Raw genomic sequence first — 20,490 nt, 5'->3', positions numbered from 1 at the left:
TGACCATTATAAATATGTCTATTGCTACTATTTTATAAGAGAAAATGTATACAAACAGCATCTTAGAGCTAGAAATCACTATAGAATTATTGAATTTTAGAACTATGAAGCACATAAAATGTCATTCATTTATCTCTTCAGCAAATATTTATTGAACATTTATGTGCTGAGTCTAATTCAAAGTGCTGGGGATAAAGTGGTGAACAAGAAAGAAAAGGTCCTTGTTGGTGGAAGTATTCAAGTCCAGTGAAGGAAAAAGAACAAAACAAGTTAACAGAGAAATAACTTCAAACAGTTATAAGGGCTATGAATAGAATAAAATATGGCAATGAAATGGCGTACAAGGGGTAGTTGGATGAGTCTCTTAAGAGCATGACATTTGGACTGAGACATGTTTGACGAGAAGTCAGCTGTGAGAAGATGGGGACACAAGTTTCCAGGCAAATTTTCCAAGGCCTTAGACCAGATGGGCTACAGTTCAGGACACAAGGGAAGAATGGTGGGGAATGAGGTTGGAGAGGTAGGTGGGGACCAGATTCTAGAGTGTCTTAGGTCATGAATAAAGTGCTTGGATTTTGTTCAAGTGATTTGGGAATTCACTGGCTAATTTTAAACCAAGAGTGATGTAGTTTCATTTACATTTTTAAAAAAAGCACGTTGGTTCTTTCTGGAGAATAGATTGTTGGAGGGCAAGAATGGATGAGGTAAAAGCTGTCAGAAATCCTGTGAGAGATGATTAACTGTGGGTGACTTCTAGCTTGTGGGCTTGAGCAACTGGTGGATCATGGTATATATAGGGATTGGAAAGGTCATCTAGTAATGAAAGATCATCTAGTAAAGCCCTCGTTTTACACTTAAGGAAAATAAGGCCTAGGTGGTTTAAACTGTTTGCCTAGTATCGCATGTCTTCTTGCCTCTCTCTGCTCTTCTTTTTATAGGACATGGTCTCCCACCAAAATCTGTTTATTAACAGCAAGATTAATGTTCTTTAACTAGTTAATTGAACTAACACTATCCATGAGGGATAAGCAAGGAGACAGATACTGCCCATATGGATACTTGTTTCTCAACCTAGTTACTTCTTAACAGGTAGCTTTAGTCATAGAAAGAAACATATAAACCTATCAGTGAGGTTTCAGTCTAATCTGACAGCTGTTAATTATGTTGAGAGTCTTGTTATTTTTAAGGCAATTAAAAATATTGTTTTTGTACACAATTTCGATGTGCAAAAATAATGAGAAAAGCGAAATAAAAATTGGTTTGTGAAACACAGTTGTTCATGTAGCATAAATACATCGACTTTTTGTTTATAAATCAATCTTTTGTGAGTTTTATTGGTACAAATCTGCTCCCTCAACTTAATTATGCCTAGATGAACTCAACATAAATCAAATATTTTGAACATGGAAATGCGAAGTACAGACCTTGAATTGTATTTACTCAAATGGGAGTGATCATTTGAGAACTTTCAAACAATGGCCTGATACTATTTAATACAGCTTATGTTTATTACCTTTATAGGTGACAAACCTGAAAGAAAAACTTACATGAGTGATGCTAAGTGAAGATTACAAATAAATTTTCGAAATTTTTAATCTGGGCCCAAATCAACAGGATGCAATTTAATGGTGATAAATATAAAATAGTAATTTAGATCCTTAAATAAATTGTAAAAATTCAAAGTGGTGCCACCTGGTCTGGAAACCATCCCTATAAAAAGGATCTTGGAATTTTGTTGATTATTAGCTTAAAAATAACCAATCATATGATGAGGCTTCTTAAAGTGTTAACTCAATATTAGACTGTACTAATATCAGATAATCTCAGACTAGGAAAGGCCATAAAAAGTCATTTGGTCCTCTCACTGGTCCAATGCTTGAAGGATGGGTCTTGCCGTGGAGAAGACATATGCTTGTATTCAACTCCACCATCACCTAACATTGTGACCTTGGGCAAGTTACTTAACTTTTCTTATTTCCCTCAGTGAAAAAGAGCTTACCAAGCAGAGTTTACCAAGCTAGGTGGGTGTAAGAATTATATAAAACAAATCTTAATCACTTAACCAAATATTTGTAGCATACTGGAGTCTTTTAAAATGCAGCTCCTGATTCTGTAGGCTGGAGATGGGGCTTGAGATTCTTGCATTGCTAACAAATTACCTAGTGATGCGAATGCTGCTGGTCTGTGGACCATGCTTTGGGCAAGGCTGTATGGGTATACTGTCATCTTTCTTTACCATCCAAGACTCTCTACTTTCTTGGCATTTTATTTTATCAAGTTCTCTTTAAGAACGTTGTCGAGGACAGAACTCAGTATCCCAGGCAGGATCTGATCAACAAAGAGTCTAACATCTCATTTATTCTGGGTTCTGTGTTTCTTTTAATGGAGTCTAAATCATAATGTAGTTTTGTAAACAACAGACTCACAGTGGGCTACTTCCAACAAAAATTTCTAAGCAATTTTCACCTGTTAAGGCACATACCTGCTTTCTGGACTGATATACTTGGATTTTTTTTTTTTTTATTCTAGTTAGAGCCTTGTATTTATACCTGTTAAAATCAATCATTTAGTTCTTGCTTGTTACTCTAACATAATTAAAGTTCTTTTGAAGTTTTTTTGTTTTTCTTACCATACATTCATTTTCCCTTCCAGTGTATGTCGTCAGCCACTTTGTTAAGCGTAACTTCCACATCATCTGTCAAGCCCAGAAAATATATTGTCTAGGACATTGTGCAGGGTTGAGATCTTTCATGGGCCATAAAAAGTATCCTCTGTATTTCAACAGCAATTCTGAATCATCATCCTTTGGACAGAGTTGTTTAGTTACTGAACTACCTATTACCCTTGCATTCAATTTATATTATTTTATTTTTTCTAGAAGCCTTCCATTTTACTTTGTCATTATGACATTAGTCATACTATCTATCTTGAGAAGGGTGTTTAGTTCTTAGAAGCACATTTTCAGGGAGACATTGACAAAATCAAGAACATTCAGGGAAGAACCAAGATGGTGGGACATCTGGAAGTTGACGCTGTGAAATAAAGTAGTGATATTTATTTTCACATATGGTTTGGAGATTCTCATTCATTTTATAATGTTTGGCCTGAAAAAGAGAAACTAAGAAACAGCTATTCTATGGATGAGAAATAAATTTGATCCCTGTTGTTCCAGATGAAAGAATAAACTTCAATAGATAAAAGTTATTAGATTGCAGATCTGGTTTTCAATATTACAGAAATATTTGCAAAAGTAGAACTATCTACCACAAAATTGGCCAACTTTGGAGCTTGTAAGCTCTCTATTGCTTTGACATATTCATCCCAAACTAAGCACCTGAATAAGGGATTTCTGTACTTTCTAACATAACAGCCTATTGAGCTTTCATGTCTTTGAGCTTTAAGAATCTAAGTCTCTATATAGATTTAGACTCATAGGTAGACTGAATTTACTGTGGTATCAAAAATCAGAATTTTGGAGCTCAAAAGGAACTTGAGAAGATCGAGTCCATCTATTTCCTAACATACTATGGTTTAATAACATGCCCAAAGTCAGAGATCAGATCCAGCTCTCATGCTGTCGGGGACAATGTTTTATCCACTAAGGCCTGCTGCCAACTGCTTTACAGAGATGCCCAGGAAGCCCTTGTTATCACCATGATAATTGGTACTAGAGAAAGGTCATAAAGTGAATCTACTTAGAAAGACATCCAGAATTTTAAATGTATGGTAATAAAAAGATCTGACTGGTATTATCTTGAAAGGTAAAACTAAAATTATGAAAAAACAGACACTTTATATTTAATAAAATTTATGCTGCAATTGTGCTCAGAATGAATAAAGAATTAATCAAATGTTAAGTTCATTTGAAACAATTGTATGATAGCATAATGCTATCTTTACTTCCAGTTTGCCTTTTGTAGCAACAGTGTCAAGAGGTGCTATATTATGTGAAGGTTTCATGGGGAAGTCCAAGGGCCTCTCTTAGTCCTTTATCACTCACGGGAATCTCTTTTGAAGTGCCTGCCCTTATCATCCTGGTAATTTTCTTATTTTGGTTGTTAACTGCTCTACTTCTACCAGATCTTTATATGTCCATTTGATTTGAGCAATTCTTTGTTATCACAATTACCAACTCCCTACATCCATTGAAGATTTCAATTTCACTTTGTAATTAATTTGATTATTTATGATCAACATGAGACTGGCCCAAGTGTTTGGCAGCGACAGACACTAGTATTAAGTGGAGAGGATTGTTTGAGAAAGGATCAATAATTATACATGTTATTAGTAAATATTTTCTGTTACGATGACTTCTGTTTCCTTACACATTTTTTTAACTTAAAACTCTGAGGACCTGATCAATGAATACTAGGATAATGACTACTACCCCCACTAACTTTCCAAATAAGCGTACTAGTGTAACGTTATTTTAGAGAAGAACCTGAAAGAAGTTTTTCTCATTTTGTATCAACAATATCCGGGGGCATTGATTATTAATCAGAACATAATAGGGGCCATCTCCTATTGCCTGCTCCGCTTCAGTGGCCTGGGGTTCACTGGTTTGGATCCTGGGCATGGACCTAGCACTCCTCATCAAGCCAAGCTGTGACAGAATCACACATGAAAGAACTAGAGGGATTTACAACTAGGATGTATAGCTATGTACTGGGGCTTTGGGGAGAAGAAAAAAATAAAAAGAGGAAGATTGGCAACAGATGTTAGCTCAGGGCCAATCTTCTTCATCACACACACACACAAAAGGCATACCTAAGAAAAAGAACATAGTAAAACCCAGAATTTTTTTTAGCAGTAGTGGGGTCCAACTTAAGGTCAATAACTTACTTCTTAAAGCAGTGTGCTGCAGTGATGAGCCATGTATTACTAATCAAGGTGGCCCCACACTGATGGACGTTATTAAGCTGAAGGGAAGCTTGCCAAGGCCAGGCAGCCTTGGCCGCAATTTCTCCCGACATTATTCTGTTGACTATTAATGGAGCAACTCGTTTACCACAACCTGAAAGAGATGAGATCATTAAGTTATAAGAAATGTCTCTATAATCTTTGATATAGAGAACCTAATAGAGTGCTGCAATGCAATATTTGCATTTATCATTATATAAACATGTACAATATTAATATCTATCCTCTGTATTTCCCAATATGTTGATGTATTGCTCACTCTGCATATTTATAGATGTGGATATATATTGCTTCCTGAAGCTAAGTTAAGCTGCAAAGGGTTGACACTTCACAAAGTGTGTGTCCTGAGGACTTGCAGTGTCAATTATTTAGGTGATCTGGGAGCTCCTACTAAGATGACTGTTTCCCAGTTTAGGTGATACAGCTGTGTTATTTTGACATGAGGTCCTCACCAGAAGAACTGGCCAGACAAATAATTGCCCATTTATTGGAAATCCTATTCCCATATTTTTTTCTGGGTGACCAGTTCCTAAGGTGTACATGGGTTAATGTGTCATGACTAGTCTCTCACTCTTCAGGATGGAAGTTTCCATGTTTTTACATAAACCTCACACTCACTGTTGGTGGGAATAAATGTGTACTCTATTATGTGCATCAGGTCAGAGATTACTTTGCTGCTTAGGGTTCCTGCTAAGAATGAAGCCTGTGTAGAGCATGGTGCTAATAAAGAACATACAGTAGGTTTAATTCTTGTTCCAACTAATTAGGTATCAAAAAAGAAAATTCATTTTACGCATATTGATTACACTCCAACCATGGCCAGACATTTTAGAAATCTCCATCTCTCTGCCATCACTTTCATTTAGACTACCACATTTGTCATCTTGGGGACTGCGACAGCCTCCCAGTGCATCTCCCTGCCTCTAGTCTTGCTCCGCCAATCTGTTCTCCCCACCAAAAACTGAATGATCTTTCTGATACGTGTAAAACCCTTCAGTGACCTCTCATTGCCCTCCAAATAAAGTCGAAATGTTTCAGCATGGTTCTGATCCTTGATTACTATTAATCATATCCCTTTCCCATATCGCTCAACTCCCATTCTATGTTCCAGCCACACTGACACTTTTCAATTACAATAAATGACCATGTTCTTACTTTTCTGAAGACATTTTTACATACTACTCCCCCTGCCCAGGACACTTATCCCACTTGTCACTTGATTCATGGCCTCTCCGCTCTCCTGTCTCAGAAATCACTTTCTGATCCCACAAGAGCAGGTTAGCTGACTCTGTGACTGACTCTCACAGCACTGTGCACTCTCTGTCGTAACATTTATCACACTATCTTAACATTTCCTGATTTATTTATGTCTTCCCCTACCTTCTAACTCTTAATTTTAGAGGAGGGATCATGTGTTATTCACAGTGGTATTCACTTTCTGGCACTCGGTAGATGTTAAAAAGATATTTGTTGAATGAATGAATAAGTAAATGAGTAAAAATGTATAGTGTGTTTGTAAGACACAGACGCAAATGCATAAACACTTTTGTTCAAATTCATCAAAACTTTTATAAAATCTTTCAAAATTTAGGTCACAGTGATATGAAATAAGCAAGTGGAGCTGCTGTCAACCATGAAGATGAGTATATTAAGCAAATTTTATAGGCCAATCACAGATGATGGGGTCTATCTCCTCCCCATTTATCACTTTCTCCTTATTTTGTTTCTCAGCAGAAAGCACGTTTCACAGCATTAAAAAAGTTAGAAAAGCAAGCCCATTTATTCCAAACCAGAAATACATAATTTCTTCAAATTGCTCCCCAAATTTCCACCATGAAAAATGTTTTTCTTGAACATGATGAAAAGGTCAGTCTCAGAGTTAGAAAAACAGTATCTCCATCTATTGCCCAATTGTTATTCTCTCCCAAAGAAAATGTGGGACATGGGTGGGAAATTATGAGCTAATATTTGAAGATGTCCTTTCTGATGTGGAAATTGAACTTATTTTTATAAGCTAACTAGACTTACATGCTTGGACAGTTAGCTTCCCTGTTGATGAGCTCATTGCTGAAAAATGAAATAGAGCAAAGAATGATGATTTGATATTCTCCTGGTTGATCTCAATGATCCGAAATTATTAGGGGATACTGACCATATGTGTATTCTAGACAGTTGAGCACATAGATCAGTCAGGAGAATGGCTACCTGATATAACAGGATATGTGTACAAGATTTGCAGAGAATTATGGGCAACCTCAACCTCTAATTAGGTGGATAATACCCCAAGCAGTGGATGATTAAGGCAAAACTAGTGGATGATTAACACCCACGAATAGTTTATATTAATAAAGAATAGTGGTTTTCCACTGGTGCAGGATAAATCCTCTTTGGATTTACTTCAGGAGATAGAGAAAGCGGAGAAAGAGGGAGCAAGTAGGTGGGGTCTCCAGACTCAAACCCAGCCTCAATCAGAACAGGTCTGCTTTGATCTCTTCTGTTTATTTAAGATTTCACATAAGCCCTTCTTTGGTCACAGCAATTAGAAATGAAAAAAACTTTGAAAGCTCCCACATAAACTATATTTAAAATACTTCTAGGGGCTGGCCCGGTGGTGCAGTGGTTAAGTGCGCACCTTCCGCCTTGAAGGCCCGGGGTTTGCCAGGTCAGATCCCGTGTGTGGACATGGCACTGCTTGGCAAGCCATGCTGTGGTAGGCGTCCCACATATAAAGTAGAGGAAGATGGGCACAGATGTTTGCTCAGGGCCAGTCTTCCTCAGCAAAAAGAGGAGGATTGGCAGCAGTTAGCTCAAGGCTAATCTTCCTCAAAATAAAATAAAATGCTTCTAAAACACAGTTCCTAAATTATCAAAATGATTTTTTTCTGAAGAATAAACTATTGTGTATTCTCATCCAATTATCTGCTGAATATTGGTAAAGGCCAATTATTGGACAGAATCTAGGATTAACTTCTGTGAATTTCCAACAAAGTTAGGAATCTGATAAAGGAACGTGGACATTTAAACTTAAGTTGCTGGAAGATTGCATGAAAACTGTGATTTCATGATAAAATGCCTTATAAACTGTTGCACTTATTTCTATCAGTGCCATGGTTCTCAGACTCATATCCTTTGCATCTAACTTCCCATTGTGCAAAATAAGAATATTTCCTTCTACTTACGTTCTATAAATCCCACTTGGGAAACTAGTGATGATAAACTTTGCAAAGTGGGAGTTTTGAAAATATCCAATTCAAGGATACCCTTAAAGCTATGCCCAAATCATTATATGGTGAAGAATCAATTGCTCAGGACAGATTGTCAATGCTTACTCTATGGAAGGAACTCAATTTTCTGTCAAATGTAGTTTTAAGGTAGTAAATGTTGTTTCATTTTTTTTAAAAGCTAATTTAATATCCATGTTACTAATGCATTAAAATGAAAAATAGTATAATGCTGGAATTCTTCAGTTAAGCCTTCTTCAGCTTAGTTTGAGCAAGATGCAAATCACCCCTTTCCAGGAATGACATCAGGTTAAGTGTAATGGTTTTGAGTGTAATGGATTTTTAAGGATTGAATTTTTAGGGAGAATAATTACACCCGGAGGTAAGCTACCCATCCTCAAGTAACTGGCTATTAAAGATGTCTAATTGTGACCAAATATTTTTACTTTCCAAGTCTAGGAGAGAAAAGAAATATTAACACCTCAGTCTTGAAAGTAACCCTCTAACACACTTCTGAGCTGAAAGTAATTTAGTTAGTATTCAGGGCTCTACATGCTACAAGTAACATATGGGAACTGGAGCACACAACAACCGTGATGTTGGCAGTGAGCCGCTCTTCCACAGCCATGGTGTTTGCAATGCAAAGGTGTTGATTTTAGCTTTTCTGTGACCCATTGCATCACATGAGGGACCCACAGAAGAATAACACAATTATCTTGACAAATTATGGGTAAATCTTGGGCTGCAGGGTTATTTCGAGACTTGGTCTAGAATTTCGGCAGTTTTCCATTCATTGGGAGTCCCCCAAATTAAGTGTTCCTGGAGAGCAATGTTTTTGCCTATAAAAATTGCCTTTAGGGTTCTCCTGAGCTTTTCACTTTCCACTAAGTGGGACTTTTTTAAGTTCTAGTAAACACTGCTTCTTTTACATCTGGAAATTTGGAAACCTTCAAGGTTCTAGCTTTATCTACTACCAGTCAATCCCTTGCATTAATGCTTTCAGATTTCCAAAGCATAAGCACAATTCACTAGCTTTCTAAGTGGTAACAGTGTATATGTTCCATATTATATTTTTTATTTTCTTGTATATCTTCATGATTGTACAGGAAGAACAAATATTATCATTGTAATTTTACAGATGAGAAAATGGAGGCCAATGCCTGGGCCAATTAGTTGGGTGGTCCTGCAGTGACTCAGTGGAGATAGAATTAGGTAAGTCTCAAATCAGGTTTTCCACCAGCCCTTTAATCTACTGCAGTCATTAAAATAAGCTGCAGCTCACAAACTGAGCCGGTAAGAAGCAAAAAGCCCAGGCAGTCAGTGACCATTTCATGCTTCATTTCTGGTTTCAGATAGCTCAGCCTTTTAAATTCCTGGCGTATTTACTGGTTATTGGAAATTACATAGAACACATCATGTAACTTATCAGAATTGCCAGTATTTCACAACCTTAATTCAATTGTTTCCCCACCTAACAAAGGAAATGAATTAAGCGTTTGACAGGTTCTTCCCTCCTGGGTTGGGAGCGGTTTCCAGGTGTATTCCCTGAGTAGCTGACTCTCTCACATCAGCAAACTCCTGCCCATCCCATTCCCTCAGATTTTCACTTCCTGGATGAGTTTCCTCTTGAAGAGTTAGCTAGACCCTTACAAGAGCAGGGCATCCTGTTTCACATCTGATATTAATCACTTTGATTCTCTTCCGTGACTCTCTTAAGTCTATTGTCCATTGGAATCTGTAGGGGAAACTCTGTGTTTGTCTGCCAGAAGTAGATGCTTGTGGAAGCAGCTTAATGTACAGGGGCAAATAGTTATCTGTGTAGCTGTACTCCTCAGAGCCTTTAATATGCTAATATAAGGGATGAACTTCCAAGAGATAAATATCATAGACAGAATTCCTAAAATGTGTTTGACCACAGAACTCTTTTTTTCAAAGAATGTCTCAAGAAATTAGAGATCTAGATTTGAATCTTAGCTCCTCTTAATTATTAGAGTCCTGTTTTTATTAACTTTTTTTTGCCCCTCTTTCATGTCTATAAAGGTGAATTTGTCTACTTCACACGGATATAGAAATTAGCTGCATGTAAAGGGCATAAAGAAGGGCCTTGATAAAGGTTGATTCTCTTTTTAGAGAAACGATAATGGTATAATGGATCCAATGATTTTTTTCTGGTTTAGTAATTTTTGAAGCATTACTTATAAGATGGCTTTAGTGGCTCTACAGTTGGTTTACCATTTTCCCAAATGCCTGTATGAAAAAAGTTAACAAAAACTTCATCATTTCACTGTATACAGAAACTATCCATATCTTTAAAAGGCAAAAAATGAGTTTGTGTTTTACGAAGGTCCACCTAGAAAAACAGTTGTTGCTAAACACTTGGTATTTTCACTTGCTTAGTCATGGAGACAGTGGCTGGGTCAGATTAATGCTCTGTTAGTGGTAAAGATTTGCATATGGAATGAGTGCCAATTACTACAGGAAAAAACACTTGACAACTAACTTCAGACATACTTTCATCAGAAAATAATAAAACCTCGAATGAAACTTTTTTAACTTGAAATTTTTTTCCATTTGAATTCTAGCTATCATTTGGAATGAAAATAACGGCAAGTAAGTATGAGATTAGATATAAAATGGACCTAATAGGTCCCTTTCACATCACATACAAAGGTACCTATGTACTTACCATTAACTTGAACTGATGAGGCATTTATTGACAAGGCTCTTGTGTTCCTTATCTTCTGATTTAAGATGCTGTGGATTTTCTTCTTTCTTGCTGTCCTTTGCTCAGCAGAGGGGAACTGGAACACCATAATGACATCTGCTTTCACACCATCTTCCTCTGGACTACGACGCACAAGAGAAAGGTGCTTATTCAAAGAACACATCCGGTATTATCTTACACTCTTTCCTGTATTTTCTTCCCCTGATTTATGCCTCAATTGCTGAAAGTGTCAAGAACTAATCTTCTCACACTGATGTGAATCTACATGTCACTCGCTGACCCAAGATAATTTCATATGATCCCTCTTCAAGTTTTCATTGTTTTGAGTGCATTTTCCCCATTAATTTGAAGCCTTGTTATAGCAGTGGGGTAGAACTCAGACATCAAAGAATTATCATCAAAATCATAAACTCTCAGGATTGAAAGAAACTTTAGTGGTCTCTTCGGTCAATCACTCCTGTGTCTTGATACCTGAATCACCTCTACAGCATCCATGACCAAGTGGTCCTCTAACCCCAGCACAGTAATTAAAATGATGGGGAATTTACTTCCCTAAAGAGATTATTTCTCTTTGGTCAGCTCTGATTTTAAGAGAGTTCTTTGATTTGAGTTGAAAATATGTCTCTTTCTATCTTTCATTTAGTTGGGCTTAGGACTACCCCTTGAGACATGCATAACATAAAGTTCCCTCTTCCACATAAAATATTTGAAGACAGTGATATTCTTGGTCCCTGAGTCTTCTCCTGATTAAATATGTTCAGTTCCTTGAACTTTTTCATATAAATAGGTTCAAGTCCCTTCATCTGTGGTACTGAATTTTTACATACTCTTAAAGTAGGAAAACCAAACAATTTAAGGTCATTAAAAAAATCGAAACCTATGTATTGATCTGCTATTCTTGTTTTTACACTTCAAAAGATCCAGGATCTAAAAAGCACTAAAGGACTATTTTCCTGAATCCTTTTACTAAAAAGAGAGGAAATCATATTGATTCTGAGGCATTTTAGATATTGTGGTCCATTTAGGCTCTGGAATGTGAAGATATAAATAATCAGAATTTTATGTCAAATTGGCAAACATATAACCAAGTAATTTTCCCTCTTAAATTAGAGAGAAAACATTGTTTCCCAGGTGGCATTTCTCTGGATGCACAGAAAAAGTTATATAGTAAAAATGGCTACAAATTTAAAGGAGTTCATAAGACTAGGAAAATGTTGCTAGAATGTTATGGCAAATCAGAATTTGAAAATGGAGGGCATGAGATCTAGAAAGTTTTGGCAAATATGTACTTTTTGTCTCCTAAATATTAGAGATTTTATCCAATTTATATTATAAAGTCCTTCTGGAGGTCAGTAGTTACTCAGTAAAGGTGTAAGGAACTTGGAGTCAGTCTTCCAATAAGCATTAGTCAGTTGGTGAGAAAAGTGATTATTATTTCCTTCAAAAAAATCTGTCTGAATATATTCATTTTCTTTAGGAAGATGAGTCATACAGGCCCATAGGTTTGCACTTATTACGTCTACGTTCTGCTATGTGCTTTCCAAATAACACAATTGAAACCTCTGAGCCATTTCTGCAACTGATATGAATCTTCCCCCTCCACCACAACAAACAGAAAATTTATTAAAACAGGAACGTCTTTTCATTTGGGCATGCCTTCTGTCACTAAGGCTTCATTACAGGTAAAACTTATGATCCCATTTTGTAGTCAACTTTGCCTTCTTAATGTTCTTGAAATGACATGTCTGTTGAAAGAATACAACTTGGTGCATGCAGTGACATGCTGCTGGGTTTTCCCAAAGCCACAGGTTCTGGTAGGCCCGGGCCTTACAATCAGTTGATGGAATTTGAATCCTGATTCTGCTGCTTGGGGAAACTGTCACTTGGGGAACTTTAAGCACATCACTTAACCTCCCTGAGTCTTAGTTTTTGCATATACAAAGTGGTGGTCAGCCCTATATCTTGAGACTGTTATAGAGGTAGTATTTATGAGAAATCCTAGCCAAGAGCCAAGCCCATAGAGGCAACAGTATATGAGGGTTTCCATCTCCTTTGCCCTTTGTCTCTCCAGTCTGTGACTCCACATTTGCCCAAACATACATACGTCAGTCTCACTACTTGGTTCTTGATATAATGCTTGTTGAAGGCAGAATCTATAAATATCTCCTCCACCTGTTATTACAAGAGAGAAACTCTGTATTAATAGGATATTTTGTAATAAGAATATACCCCTGATTAAATGGTAAAGCAATAGAAAAAAGTTTCAACATGGCAATACCATTTAAACCAGTGGTTCTCAACTCTCACAATGCAACAGAATCATTTGCAGATTTTTTTTTTAATTATAGATGCTGGGGCCCTCTGCCAGAGTTTTGGTTATAACCGGTCTGGAGGGGACCTAGCCATTCGTAGTTGTAAAAATTTCCCCAGGTGATTCTAATGTGCCATCATATGTTTCTGCAGTAGAAGATATGTTCCTAAAACTCCATAGAAGGTGAAGCAGAAAGATACAGAGCAGCGATGGGACACAGGGAGGCCTTGAGAGGTGATGGAAAGAACCTTGGCTTCGTATTGGGTTTGAAGCCTATCCTTCTGCTCATGAACTGGGTGACCTTGGAAAAGTTATTGAACCAATTTGAGCCTCAGTTTCCTAAGCTGTAAAACAAAGATATTGATATGCTACTCATAGGGCTATAGAGATTAAACACATATAAAATGCTGCCTATATTTTGGTAATGAACTGCTGGGGATTCTCTAGCACCCGTTCTGGCATTGCATTGCAGGTCTCAGATTTCTCTGCAGGTCTTTGGCAGTAAGTACAGAGAAGAGGCATTAGTGATTTAGGAGAGAATCAATGAGTTTTTAAGTGTTGATTGTGGTGTAAGTCAGGGGGAAGAAAGAGTGAGTGGTGTTGCAGGTTTAGGTCAAAGTTGTGTTACTCGGTTTATGTCACCAAGGAAGAAGAAAAGTTACTGTTTTGAGTCCATTTGCACAGCATTGTCGCTTATCAAACCTAGATTTTGGCTTGCAGTATCCCTTAGTGACCACTTGGTGGCAAAAGTGTCATCTGAATGCGGGCGCTGCATTTCACTTTTGATAGATGAGCTGAATGTGCATATTCAAGTCCAAATGACACTTGGACACATTTTGTGAATTTCACCGGCATCACATAGATAATAAACTGGGACTTAAACCTTGGTCTTCTGTCTGTAGGTCCATCTCTTCTCATCAATTACACAACTTCCTTGTTAAATATGATGTATATTTTACTTGAAGTTCTTTCATAGAAACTTAACAATAAGTTATAAAATAAACAGTTGGTGGACTTAAAGTATAAAACTTGTAAAGATATAGTTGGTAATATATTTGTAAATTTAAGAGAAAAGACAGTATTTAGAAAATAGAGAAATTTCTAGTATCCAAAATATACATTTATTGCATTCAAATAAGGAAAGCTTAAGGAGGCTGAGGAGGTGTGGGGTTTATATGCTAGAATGAAACTCTTTTGGAAAATATGTTTTCACAAGAGTGACACTGTTGTAATCATTTCTCTTCTTGTCACCCGCAACCAGTTCTATTACTCAGTATCTGGGGGAAATCCAAAAAAAAAGAGAAAAAAGGCAAACAAAAAAACAACAGGGAGAAAAGTGATGAATATGAAAAGGAAGAAAAGCAAATAGCAGTTGGGTATGTAAAGAAGTTTGGTTTGTAATTATCCTCTGAAATTCCACCCACAATTGATCCCTTGACTGATTGTGACTTGTTGGTGAAGATATTGGATTAAGTTTTTGACTTTGGATGACATCATGCATCTGGCAACATGCCTGCTAAGAAGAACATCTAAATTCACCAGTTCCACCTTTAAATGGTTCAGTTGTCTCGGAAGAGAGAGCTGAAAGAATAACACTAGAACAATCTAGGTAGAAGCAACTCTGGTAATTACAGGAATAAAGAAGTTCCTTCTTTAAAATTCAAATTCCAGGACCCTGCCCCTATAAAGCCTCATTGATTAGGTCTAGAGTGAGGCCCAGGATCTTCAGGTGATCCAGGTAGCCTGAGGAAAACACTCTGAGAAATGCTGGGGCACTGGGACTGGCTAGAAGGGTTCCTATGCTAATGATATTTACAACAGGGGGAAAATCAGAAAAAAACATGAACATGAGCTTTATTGCTGAATGAAGTTTATGTATGAACTAGCTTTCTAGAGACCTTCAAAAAATGTTTCCCTGGCAGATTAAGAATTACCTTATAAGCAGCATTCTGCAAGCACGCTGGCATTCTAAATTCTCAGAAGTTTTGGAGAACAATTTTTTTTTAAGCTGTATGCCAGCTTCTTATAAATTTATTATTTACACAACCTAATAGAGATGGTGATTTATAAATCTATCCTCCCTCCCTTCTGGGGACATTTGTAGAGTTTTGTAGTTAGAATAAGTATCCCAGCATTGAGCAAAAGACTCCCTTTCACTGTATACCTCTTTATGTCTGATAATTTTGAAATGCTGGAAATTGCGCTGAGATTAAGTTCTTAGAGGGCAATTGAAGGTTAGTCAGGTGTTTAATGAAAGAGTTAGGGAGAGGCTGTCAACTCAAACAAACAGACGCGCCCAACCATTCTGCTGTCACTCCTGAACTAACTCTGTTTACACACGTTGCCTGCCTGTCACTGTCAGATGCTCCCAACTGGCTCCTCTCACGGCAGTCTTTGCATTCACGTAGGGAGTGTTTCAGGGCTGCAACTGCAAACTTCAGATAGATATGCTTCTGAAGATTGGCCAATGGAATATAAAAGCAATTTCTTCCAACATCACACTAGGTGAGCTCCTGAGAGCTACAGGAACCAAAAACACGCCATGAAGAGAATTTTAGATCCTGTTGTGTTCTCCCAATTGTAATGAGCACCACACAAAAGATTGCATTAAAGATGTTTAAAAAAAAAACCCACAGCTTTGGCCTTAAACAAGGGTTAATTGAAGTTGTCTTGCTACCAGGGCTGAACTCAAGATAGAAATAGAGAATAGACCACAATTGCATTGGAGCCTCTGGTCACAGAGTCAGACATTCAAGGGCCTCACTGTCTGTCACTAATCCCTCACCCATTTCAACACCACTCCTTTCTGTCTTGGCAGTGCTGTGTTCTGGCATGACCCTGATTTTCCTATGTACTTGCCCTTCTCGGGCTAGTTGTACCCTCCCACATCCTGCAGCTCTGCTTCTCTGAATCACAACTCTCCTTCAAGGTCTATTTCAGATAATACCTTCTTTGGGGTTATTCCTTAAACCCCAAAGTAATCTTTCCTCCTCTTGTCTTAATTTTTCTTATCCCTCTTATACCTTCTACTCCTTAATATAGTTGTTTATGCAAACAAATTATCTTCTCTACTAGACTGCAAACCCTTTATAGATGGGAATGTTCATTTATCTTTTCCTATCCTACAACATGTAGGAATGTAGCTAGTTTTTGTTGAATGAGTGAATGAATGAAAGAAAGTGGGAATGTATTTATCATAAAGACTTGCATTTACCAAGAAACTTTTATGAGAATTTTTAATGAGCTTTACATTAGATTGTGGTCAATCCTCCTGGAGAAAAAAGAAAACTGACCATGAATTATTTGAAGGGTTTTTTTTCCTTTTCAACATTTTCAGGTAATTTGATTCCTTGTGGAAAGCTCCTCCATGGTGAGACTACATTAGTTATATTAGTAGAAATAGTTATCACTGTTGTCTACCATCTGTGCACCAAGCACCAACTCCATTGTATTTGAGCTCATTTTCTTTTCACATCAACCCTCTGAGGTGAATACTATTATTATCCACATTACATAGATGAGGAAATGACTTGCCCAAGGTGACATAGCAATAAGCCTGCTGACCTCAGGTTAAGCACACAGGTGGATTCTTACTAAGAGCTCCTCTCCACTGATGTGTAGCAAGCAGCATGTGAGGGGACCAGAAACTGTTAACACCCCTCTCCAAAGGCAGCCTGTTTTCTTTGATTCCAAAAATCAGAACCATAATCTTGATAGTTTTTATTGCAATCCTTTGAAATTGTTATTGTATCTATTTAAAATGGATCAGTTGTACCTATCCTAAGCCTATATAGAATGTGGCCAACCTGAGCACTGATGGTGCTCACAGCATTTTGAAGTTCGTTGGCCTTCTGGAAATCAAGTCACTTTGTTTTCACAAAAATCCTCTTTTTAACTCCCACAGGTTTGAGCCCAGTGCTGTGTGCACTGGAGGGGGCAGTTGAGTCCAGTGTTATTTGGGATCTGAGGGTGTGAGGGTGGAATGCCATGGAAGTGTGACTTTCTGATTACCCTAAACCAGGAAGTAATGATATCACCAAATAGATTGTGACATTATGTGATGTTACCAAACTTATTTCTTTGATTGCACTAGTTCTTCCTCAGTGTTTCTTTGGGGAATGAAACAGACTAATCTCATATAACAAGTAGCAGTATATTAGATAACCTTATCCCAAATTGGCTAATATTCCTGAGATTGAGAGGCAAAATAAATTCATAGAATTAAAAAGCTTGTAATTAAGGGTTATGAAGAATAAATTAATAACTTTGTGTACCACAAAAATCTAGATCTCCAAATTACATTTTTAAAAGAGGAAAATATGTAATTTGTATCTATTTAAAGTTGTGCTAAAGATATTTAAACCAGAATAGCAGAAGCAAGGGAAGGTCATTATTTAGAAGGTTCCTGTCCTCTCCAGGTGAGTTGCCTTTGAAATCTCTAAATTTGATCATTCCATCAGAGAGAGAGGGAGAGAGAGAATCATTTTTCTTAGACTCTCCTATAGTACCTGAATGATGAATGATAATCTAAATAGGTTATCCAGCACAGTGAAGACTGTACTATATTTATAACTTTATCAGGAAGTTTAGAGGTGGCTCATATTGCTTTCTTTCTCAAAAAACTTTCCTCAGAAAACACCCATTCACATCTTTCCTCCAATCATAGATTGTTCATGCTAGACATATATACATAAATATATCCATCGTCCTCCGTCTTCTTTCTATTACAGTTGCTTCTGCTGCTTCTTGCTCATCAAAAACTGATACAGACAAAAGAGACTGTAAGCCAAAAATAGTAACAAAAGACAAAAAAGATTGTTATATAATGATGGGGGGATCAATTCATCAAGAAGATCTAACAATCGTATATGTACCCAGCATTAGAGCATCGATTTAGTATTAAGCAAATACTAAAAGATCTGAAGGGAGAAATAGACAACTATATAATAATAGCAGGGGACTTCAATCCTCCACTTTCATCAATGAATAGATCATCCTGACAGAAATTTAACAAGGCAATGTTGGACTTGAAATATAACTTAGACCAAATGTCCCTAACAGACATGCAGAACATTCCAACGAACAGCAGCAGAATGTACATTCTTCTCAAGCACACACAGAACAATCTACAGGATAAATCATATGATAGGTGACAAAACAAGCTTTAGCAAGTATTTGAGATGCTTGAAATCACACCAACTATCTTTTCTGACTATAGTGGTATGAAACTAGAAATCAATAGCAGGAGAAAAGCTGCAAAATTCACAAATATATGTAAATTAAACAGCACACTCCTAAACAACCAATGGGTCAAAAAAGAAATTTAAAAAATCCTGAAACAAATGAAAATGGAACACACAATACCAAATCCTATGGGATGCTGCATGAGCAGTTCTAAGAGGGAAGTTTATAGTAATAAATGCCTACATTAAAAAAAAGAACACTCTCAAATAAACAAATTAACTTTATACCTCAAAGAACTAGAAAAAGAAGAGCAAACTAAGTCCAAAGTTACAGAAGGAAGGAAATAAAAACAATCAGAGCAGAAATAAATGAAATAGCAAAAAATATATATATATAAGATAAATGAAACTGAGCTTTTTTTTTTTTACAAAAAAATAATACATTTAGCTAGACTAACTGAAAAAAAAAGAGAAGACTCAAATAAAATCAGAAATGAGAGAGGAGACATTACAACTGATACCACAGAAATACAAAGGAACATAAGAAACTACCATGAACAATTATATGCCAACAAATTGGATAAGCTAAAAGAATTGTATACATTCCTAGAAACACACAACTTACTAAGACTGAATAAGGAAGAAATAGAATATCTGAACAGACCACTAATGAGTAAGGAGATTGAATCAGTAATCAAATCTCCCAAAAAGGAAAAGCCCAGGACCATACGGTTTCACTAATGAATTTTACCAAACATTTAAAGAAGAATTAACACCGATTCTTCTCAAACTCTTCCAAAATATTGAAGAGGAGAAAACATGCGCAGTCATTTTATGAGCCCAGCATTACCCTGATATCAAAACCAGATAAGGACACTATGAGAAAAGAAAACTACAGACCAATATCCTTGATGAATAGAGATACAAAAATTATCTACAAAACAGTAATAAATTTAACAGCATATTAAAAGGGTCATATACCATGATTGAATGAGATTTATTGCTGGGATACAAAGATGGTTCAACATATGCAGATCAATAAATGTGATATACCACATTAACAGAATGAAAGATAAGAATTCTATGATTATCTCAATAGATGCAGGAAAAGTTTTTGACAAAATATAACATCTGCTCATGATAAAGACATTCAACACACTGCCTATAAAAGCAACATACCTCAACATGATAAAGTACAAATATGACACGCTCACAGCTTACATCATACTCAAGAGTGAAAGGATTGAAAGCATTTCCTCTAAGCTCAGAAACAAGACAACGGTGGCCACTCTCACCACTACTGTTCGACATAGTAGTGGAAGTCCTAGCTAGAGCAATCATGTAAGAAAAAGAAAGAAGAGTCATTCAAAAGAGAAAGGAAGAAATAAAATTATCTTTATTTGCAGATGATATGATCTTATATAGAAAATTCTACAGACTCCGCCAAAAACTGTTAGAAGTAATTGATGAATTCAGTAAAGTTGCTTGATACAAGATCAACATATAGAAATCAGTTGTGTTTCTATACACGAACAATGAAATATATGAAAAAAATATAGAGAAAACAATCCCATTCACAGTAGCATCAAAAACAAAATACTTAGGAATAAATTTAACCAAGGAAGTAAAAGATATGTACAATGAAAACTGCCAAGACTTTGATGAAAGGAACCCTTGTGCACTCTTGGTGGGAATGTAAATTGGTGCAGCCACTATGGAGAACAGTATGGAGGTTCCTCAAAAAATTAAAAATAGAACTACCATATGATCCAGCAATCCCACTTCTGGGTATATATCCAAAATAAATGAAAACAGGATCTCGAAAAGATATTTATACTTTCATGTTCATTGTAGCATTATTCACAATAGCCAAGATATAGAAACAACCTAAGTGTATGTCAGTGGATGAATGGATAAAGAAGATGTGATATGTAAACACACATACATACATACATACACACACATGCAATGGGATATGATTCAGCCATGAGAAAGAAGAAAATCCTGCCATTTACAAACAACATGGATGGACCTTGAGGGCATTATGCTAAGTGAAATAAGTCAGGCAGACAAAGACAAATATTATATTATATCACTTATATGTGGAACCTAAAAAGCCAAACTTATAGA

The 20,490-nt window shown here is 36.6% G+C and overlaps 1 protein-coding gene across 1 annotated transcript in view; it reads right to left on the bottom strand.

Annotated features, from left to right (window-relative positions):
- Positions 1-20,490, bottom strand: part of TMPRSS11A (transmembrane serine protease 11A) — a 50,026-nt gene that overhangs the window by 8,611 nt on the left and 20,925 nt on the right. The window contains exons 4-6 of the mRNA XM_014738874.3: positions 12,971-13,038; positions 10,828-10,988; positions 4,843-5,014 (exon numbers count right to left, since the gene is read on the bottom strand). Coding sequence (XP_014594360.1) covers positions 4,843-5,014; positions 10,828-10,988; positions 12,971-13,038 — 401 coding nt within the window. The remainder of the gene's footprint in view (positions 1-4,842; positions 5,015-10,827; positions 10,989-12,970; positions 13,039-20,490) is intronic.

Source organism: Equus caballus, chromosome 3 (assembly GCF_041296265.1).
Source record: "Equus caballus isolate H_3958 breed thoroughbred chromosome 3, TB-T2T, whole genome shotgun sequence".
NCBI classification, from domain to species: Eukaryota; Metazoa; Chordata; class Mammalia; order Perissodactyla; family Equidae; genus Equus; species Equus caballus.
The sequence above is the reverse complement of the archived record's forward strand: the minus strand, read 5'-3'. Positions and strand labels throughout refer to the sequence as shown.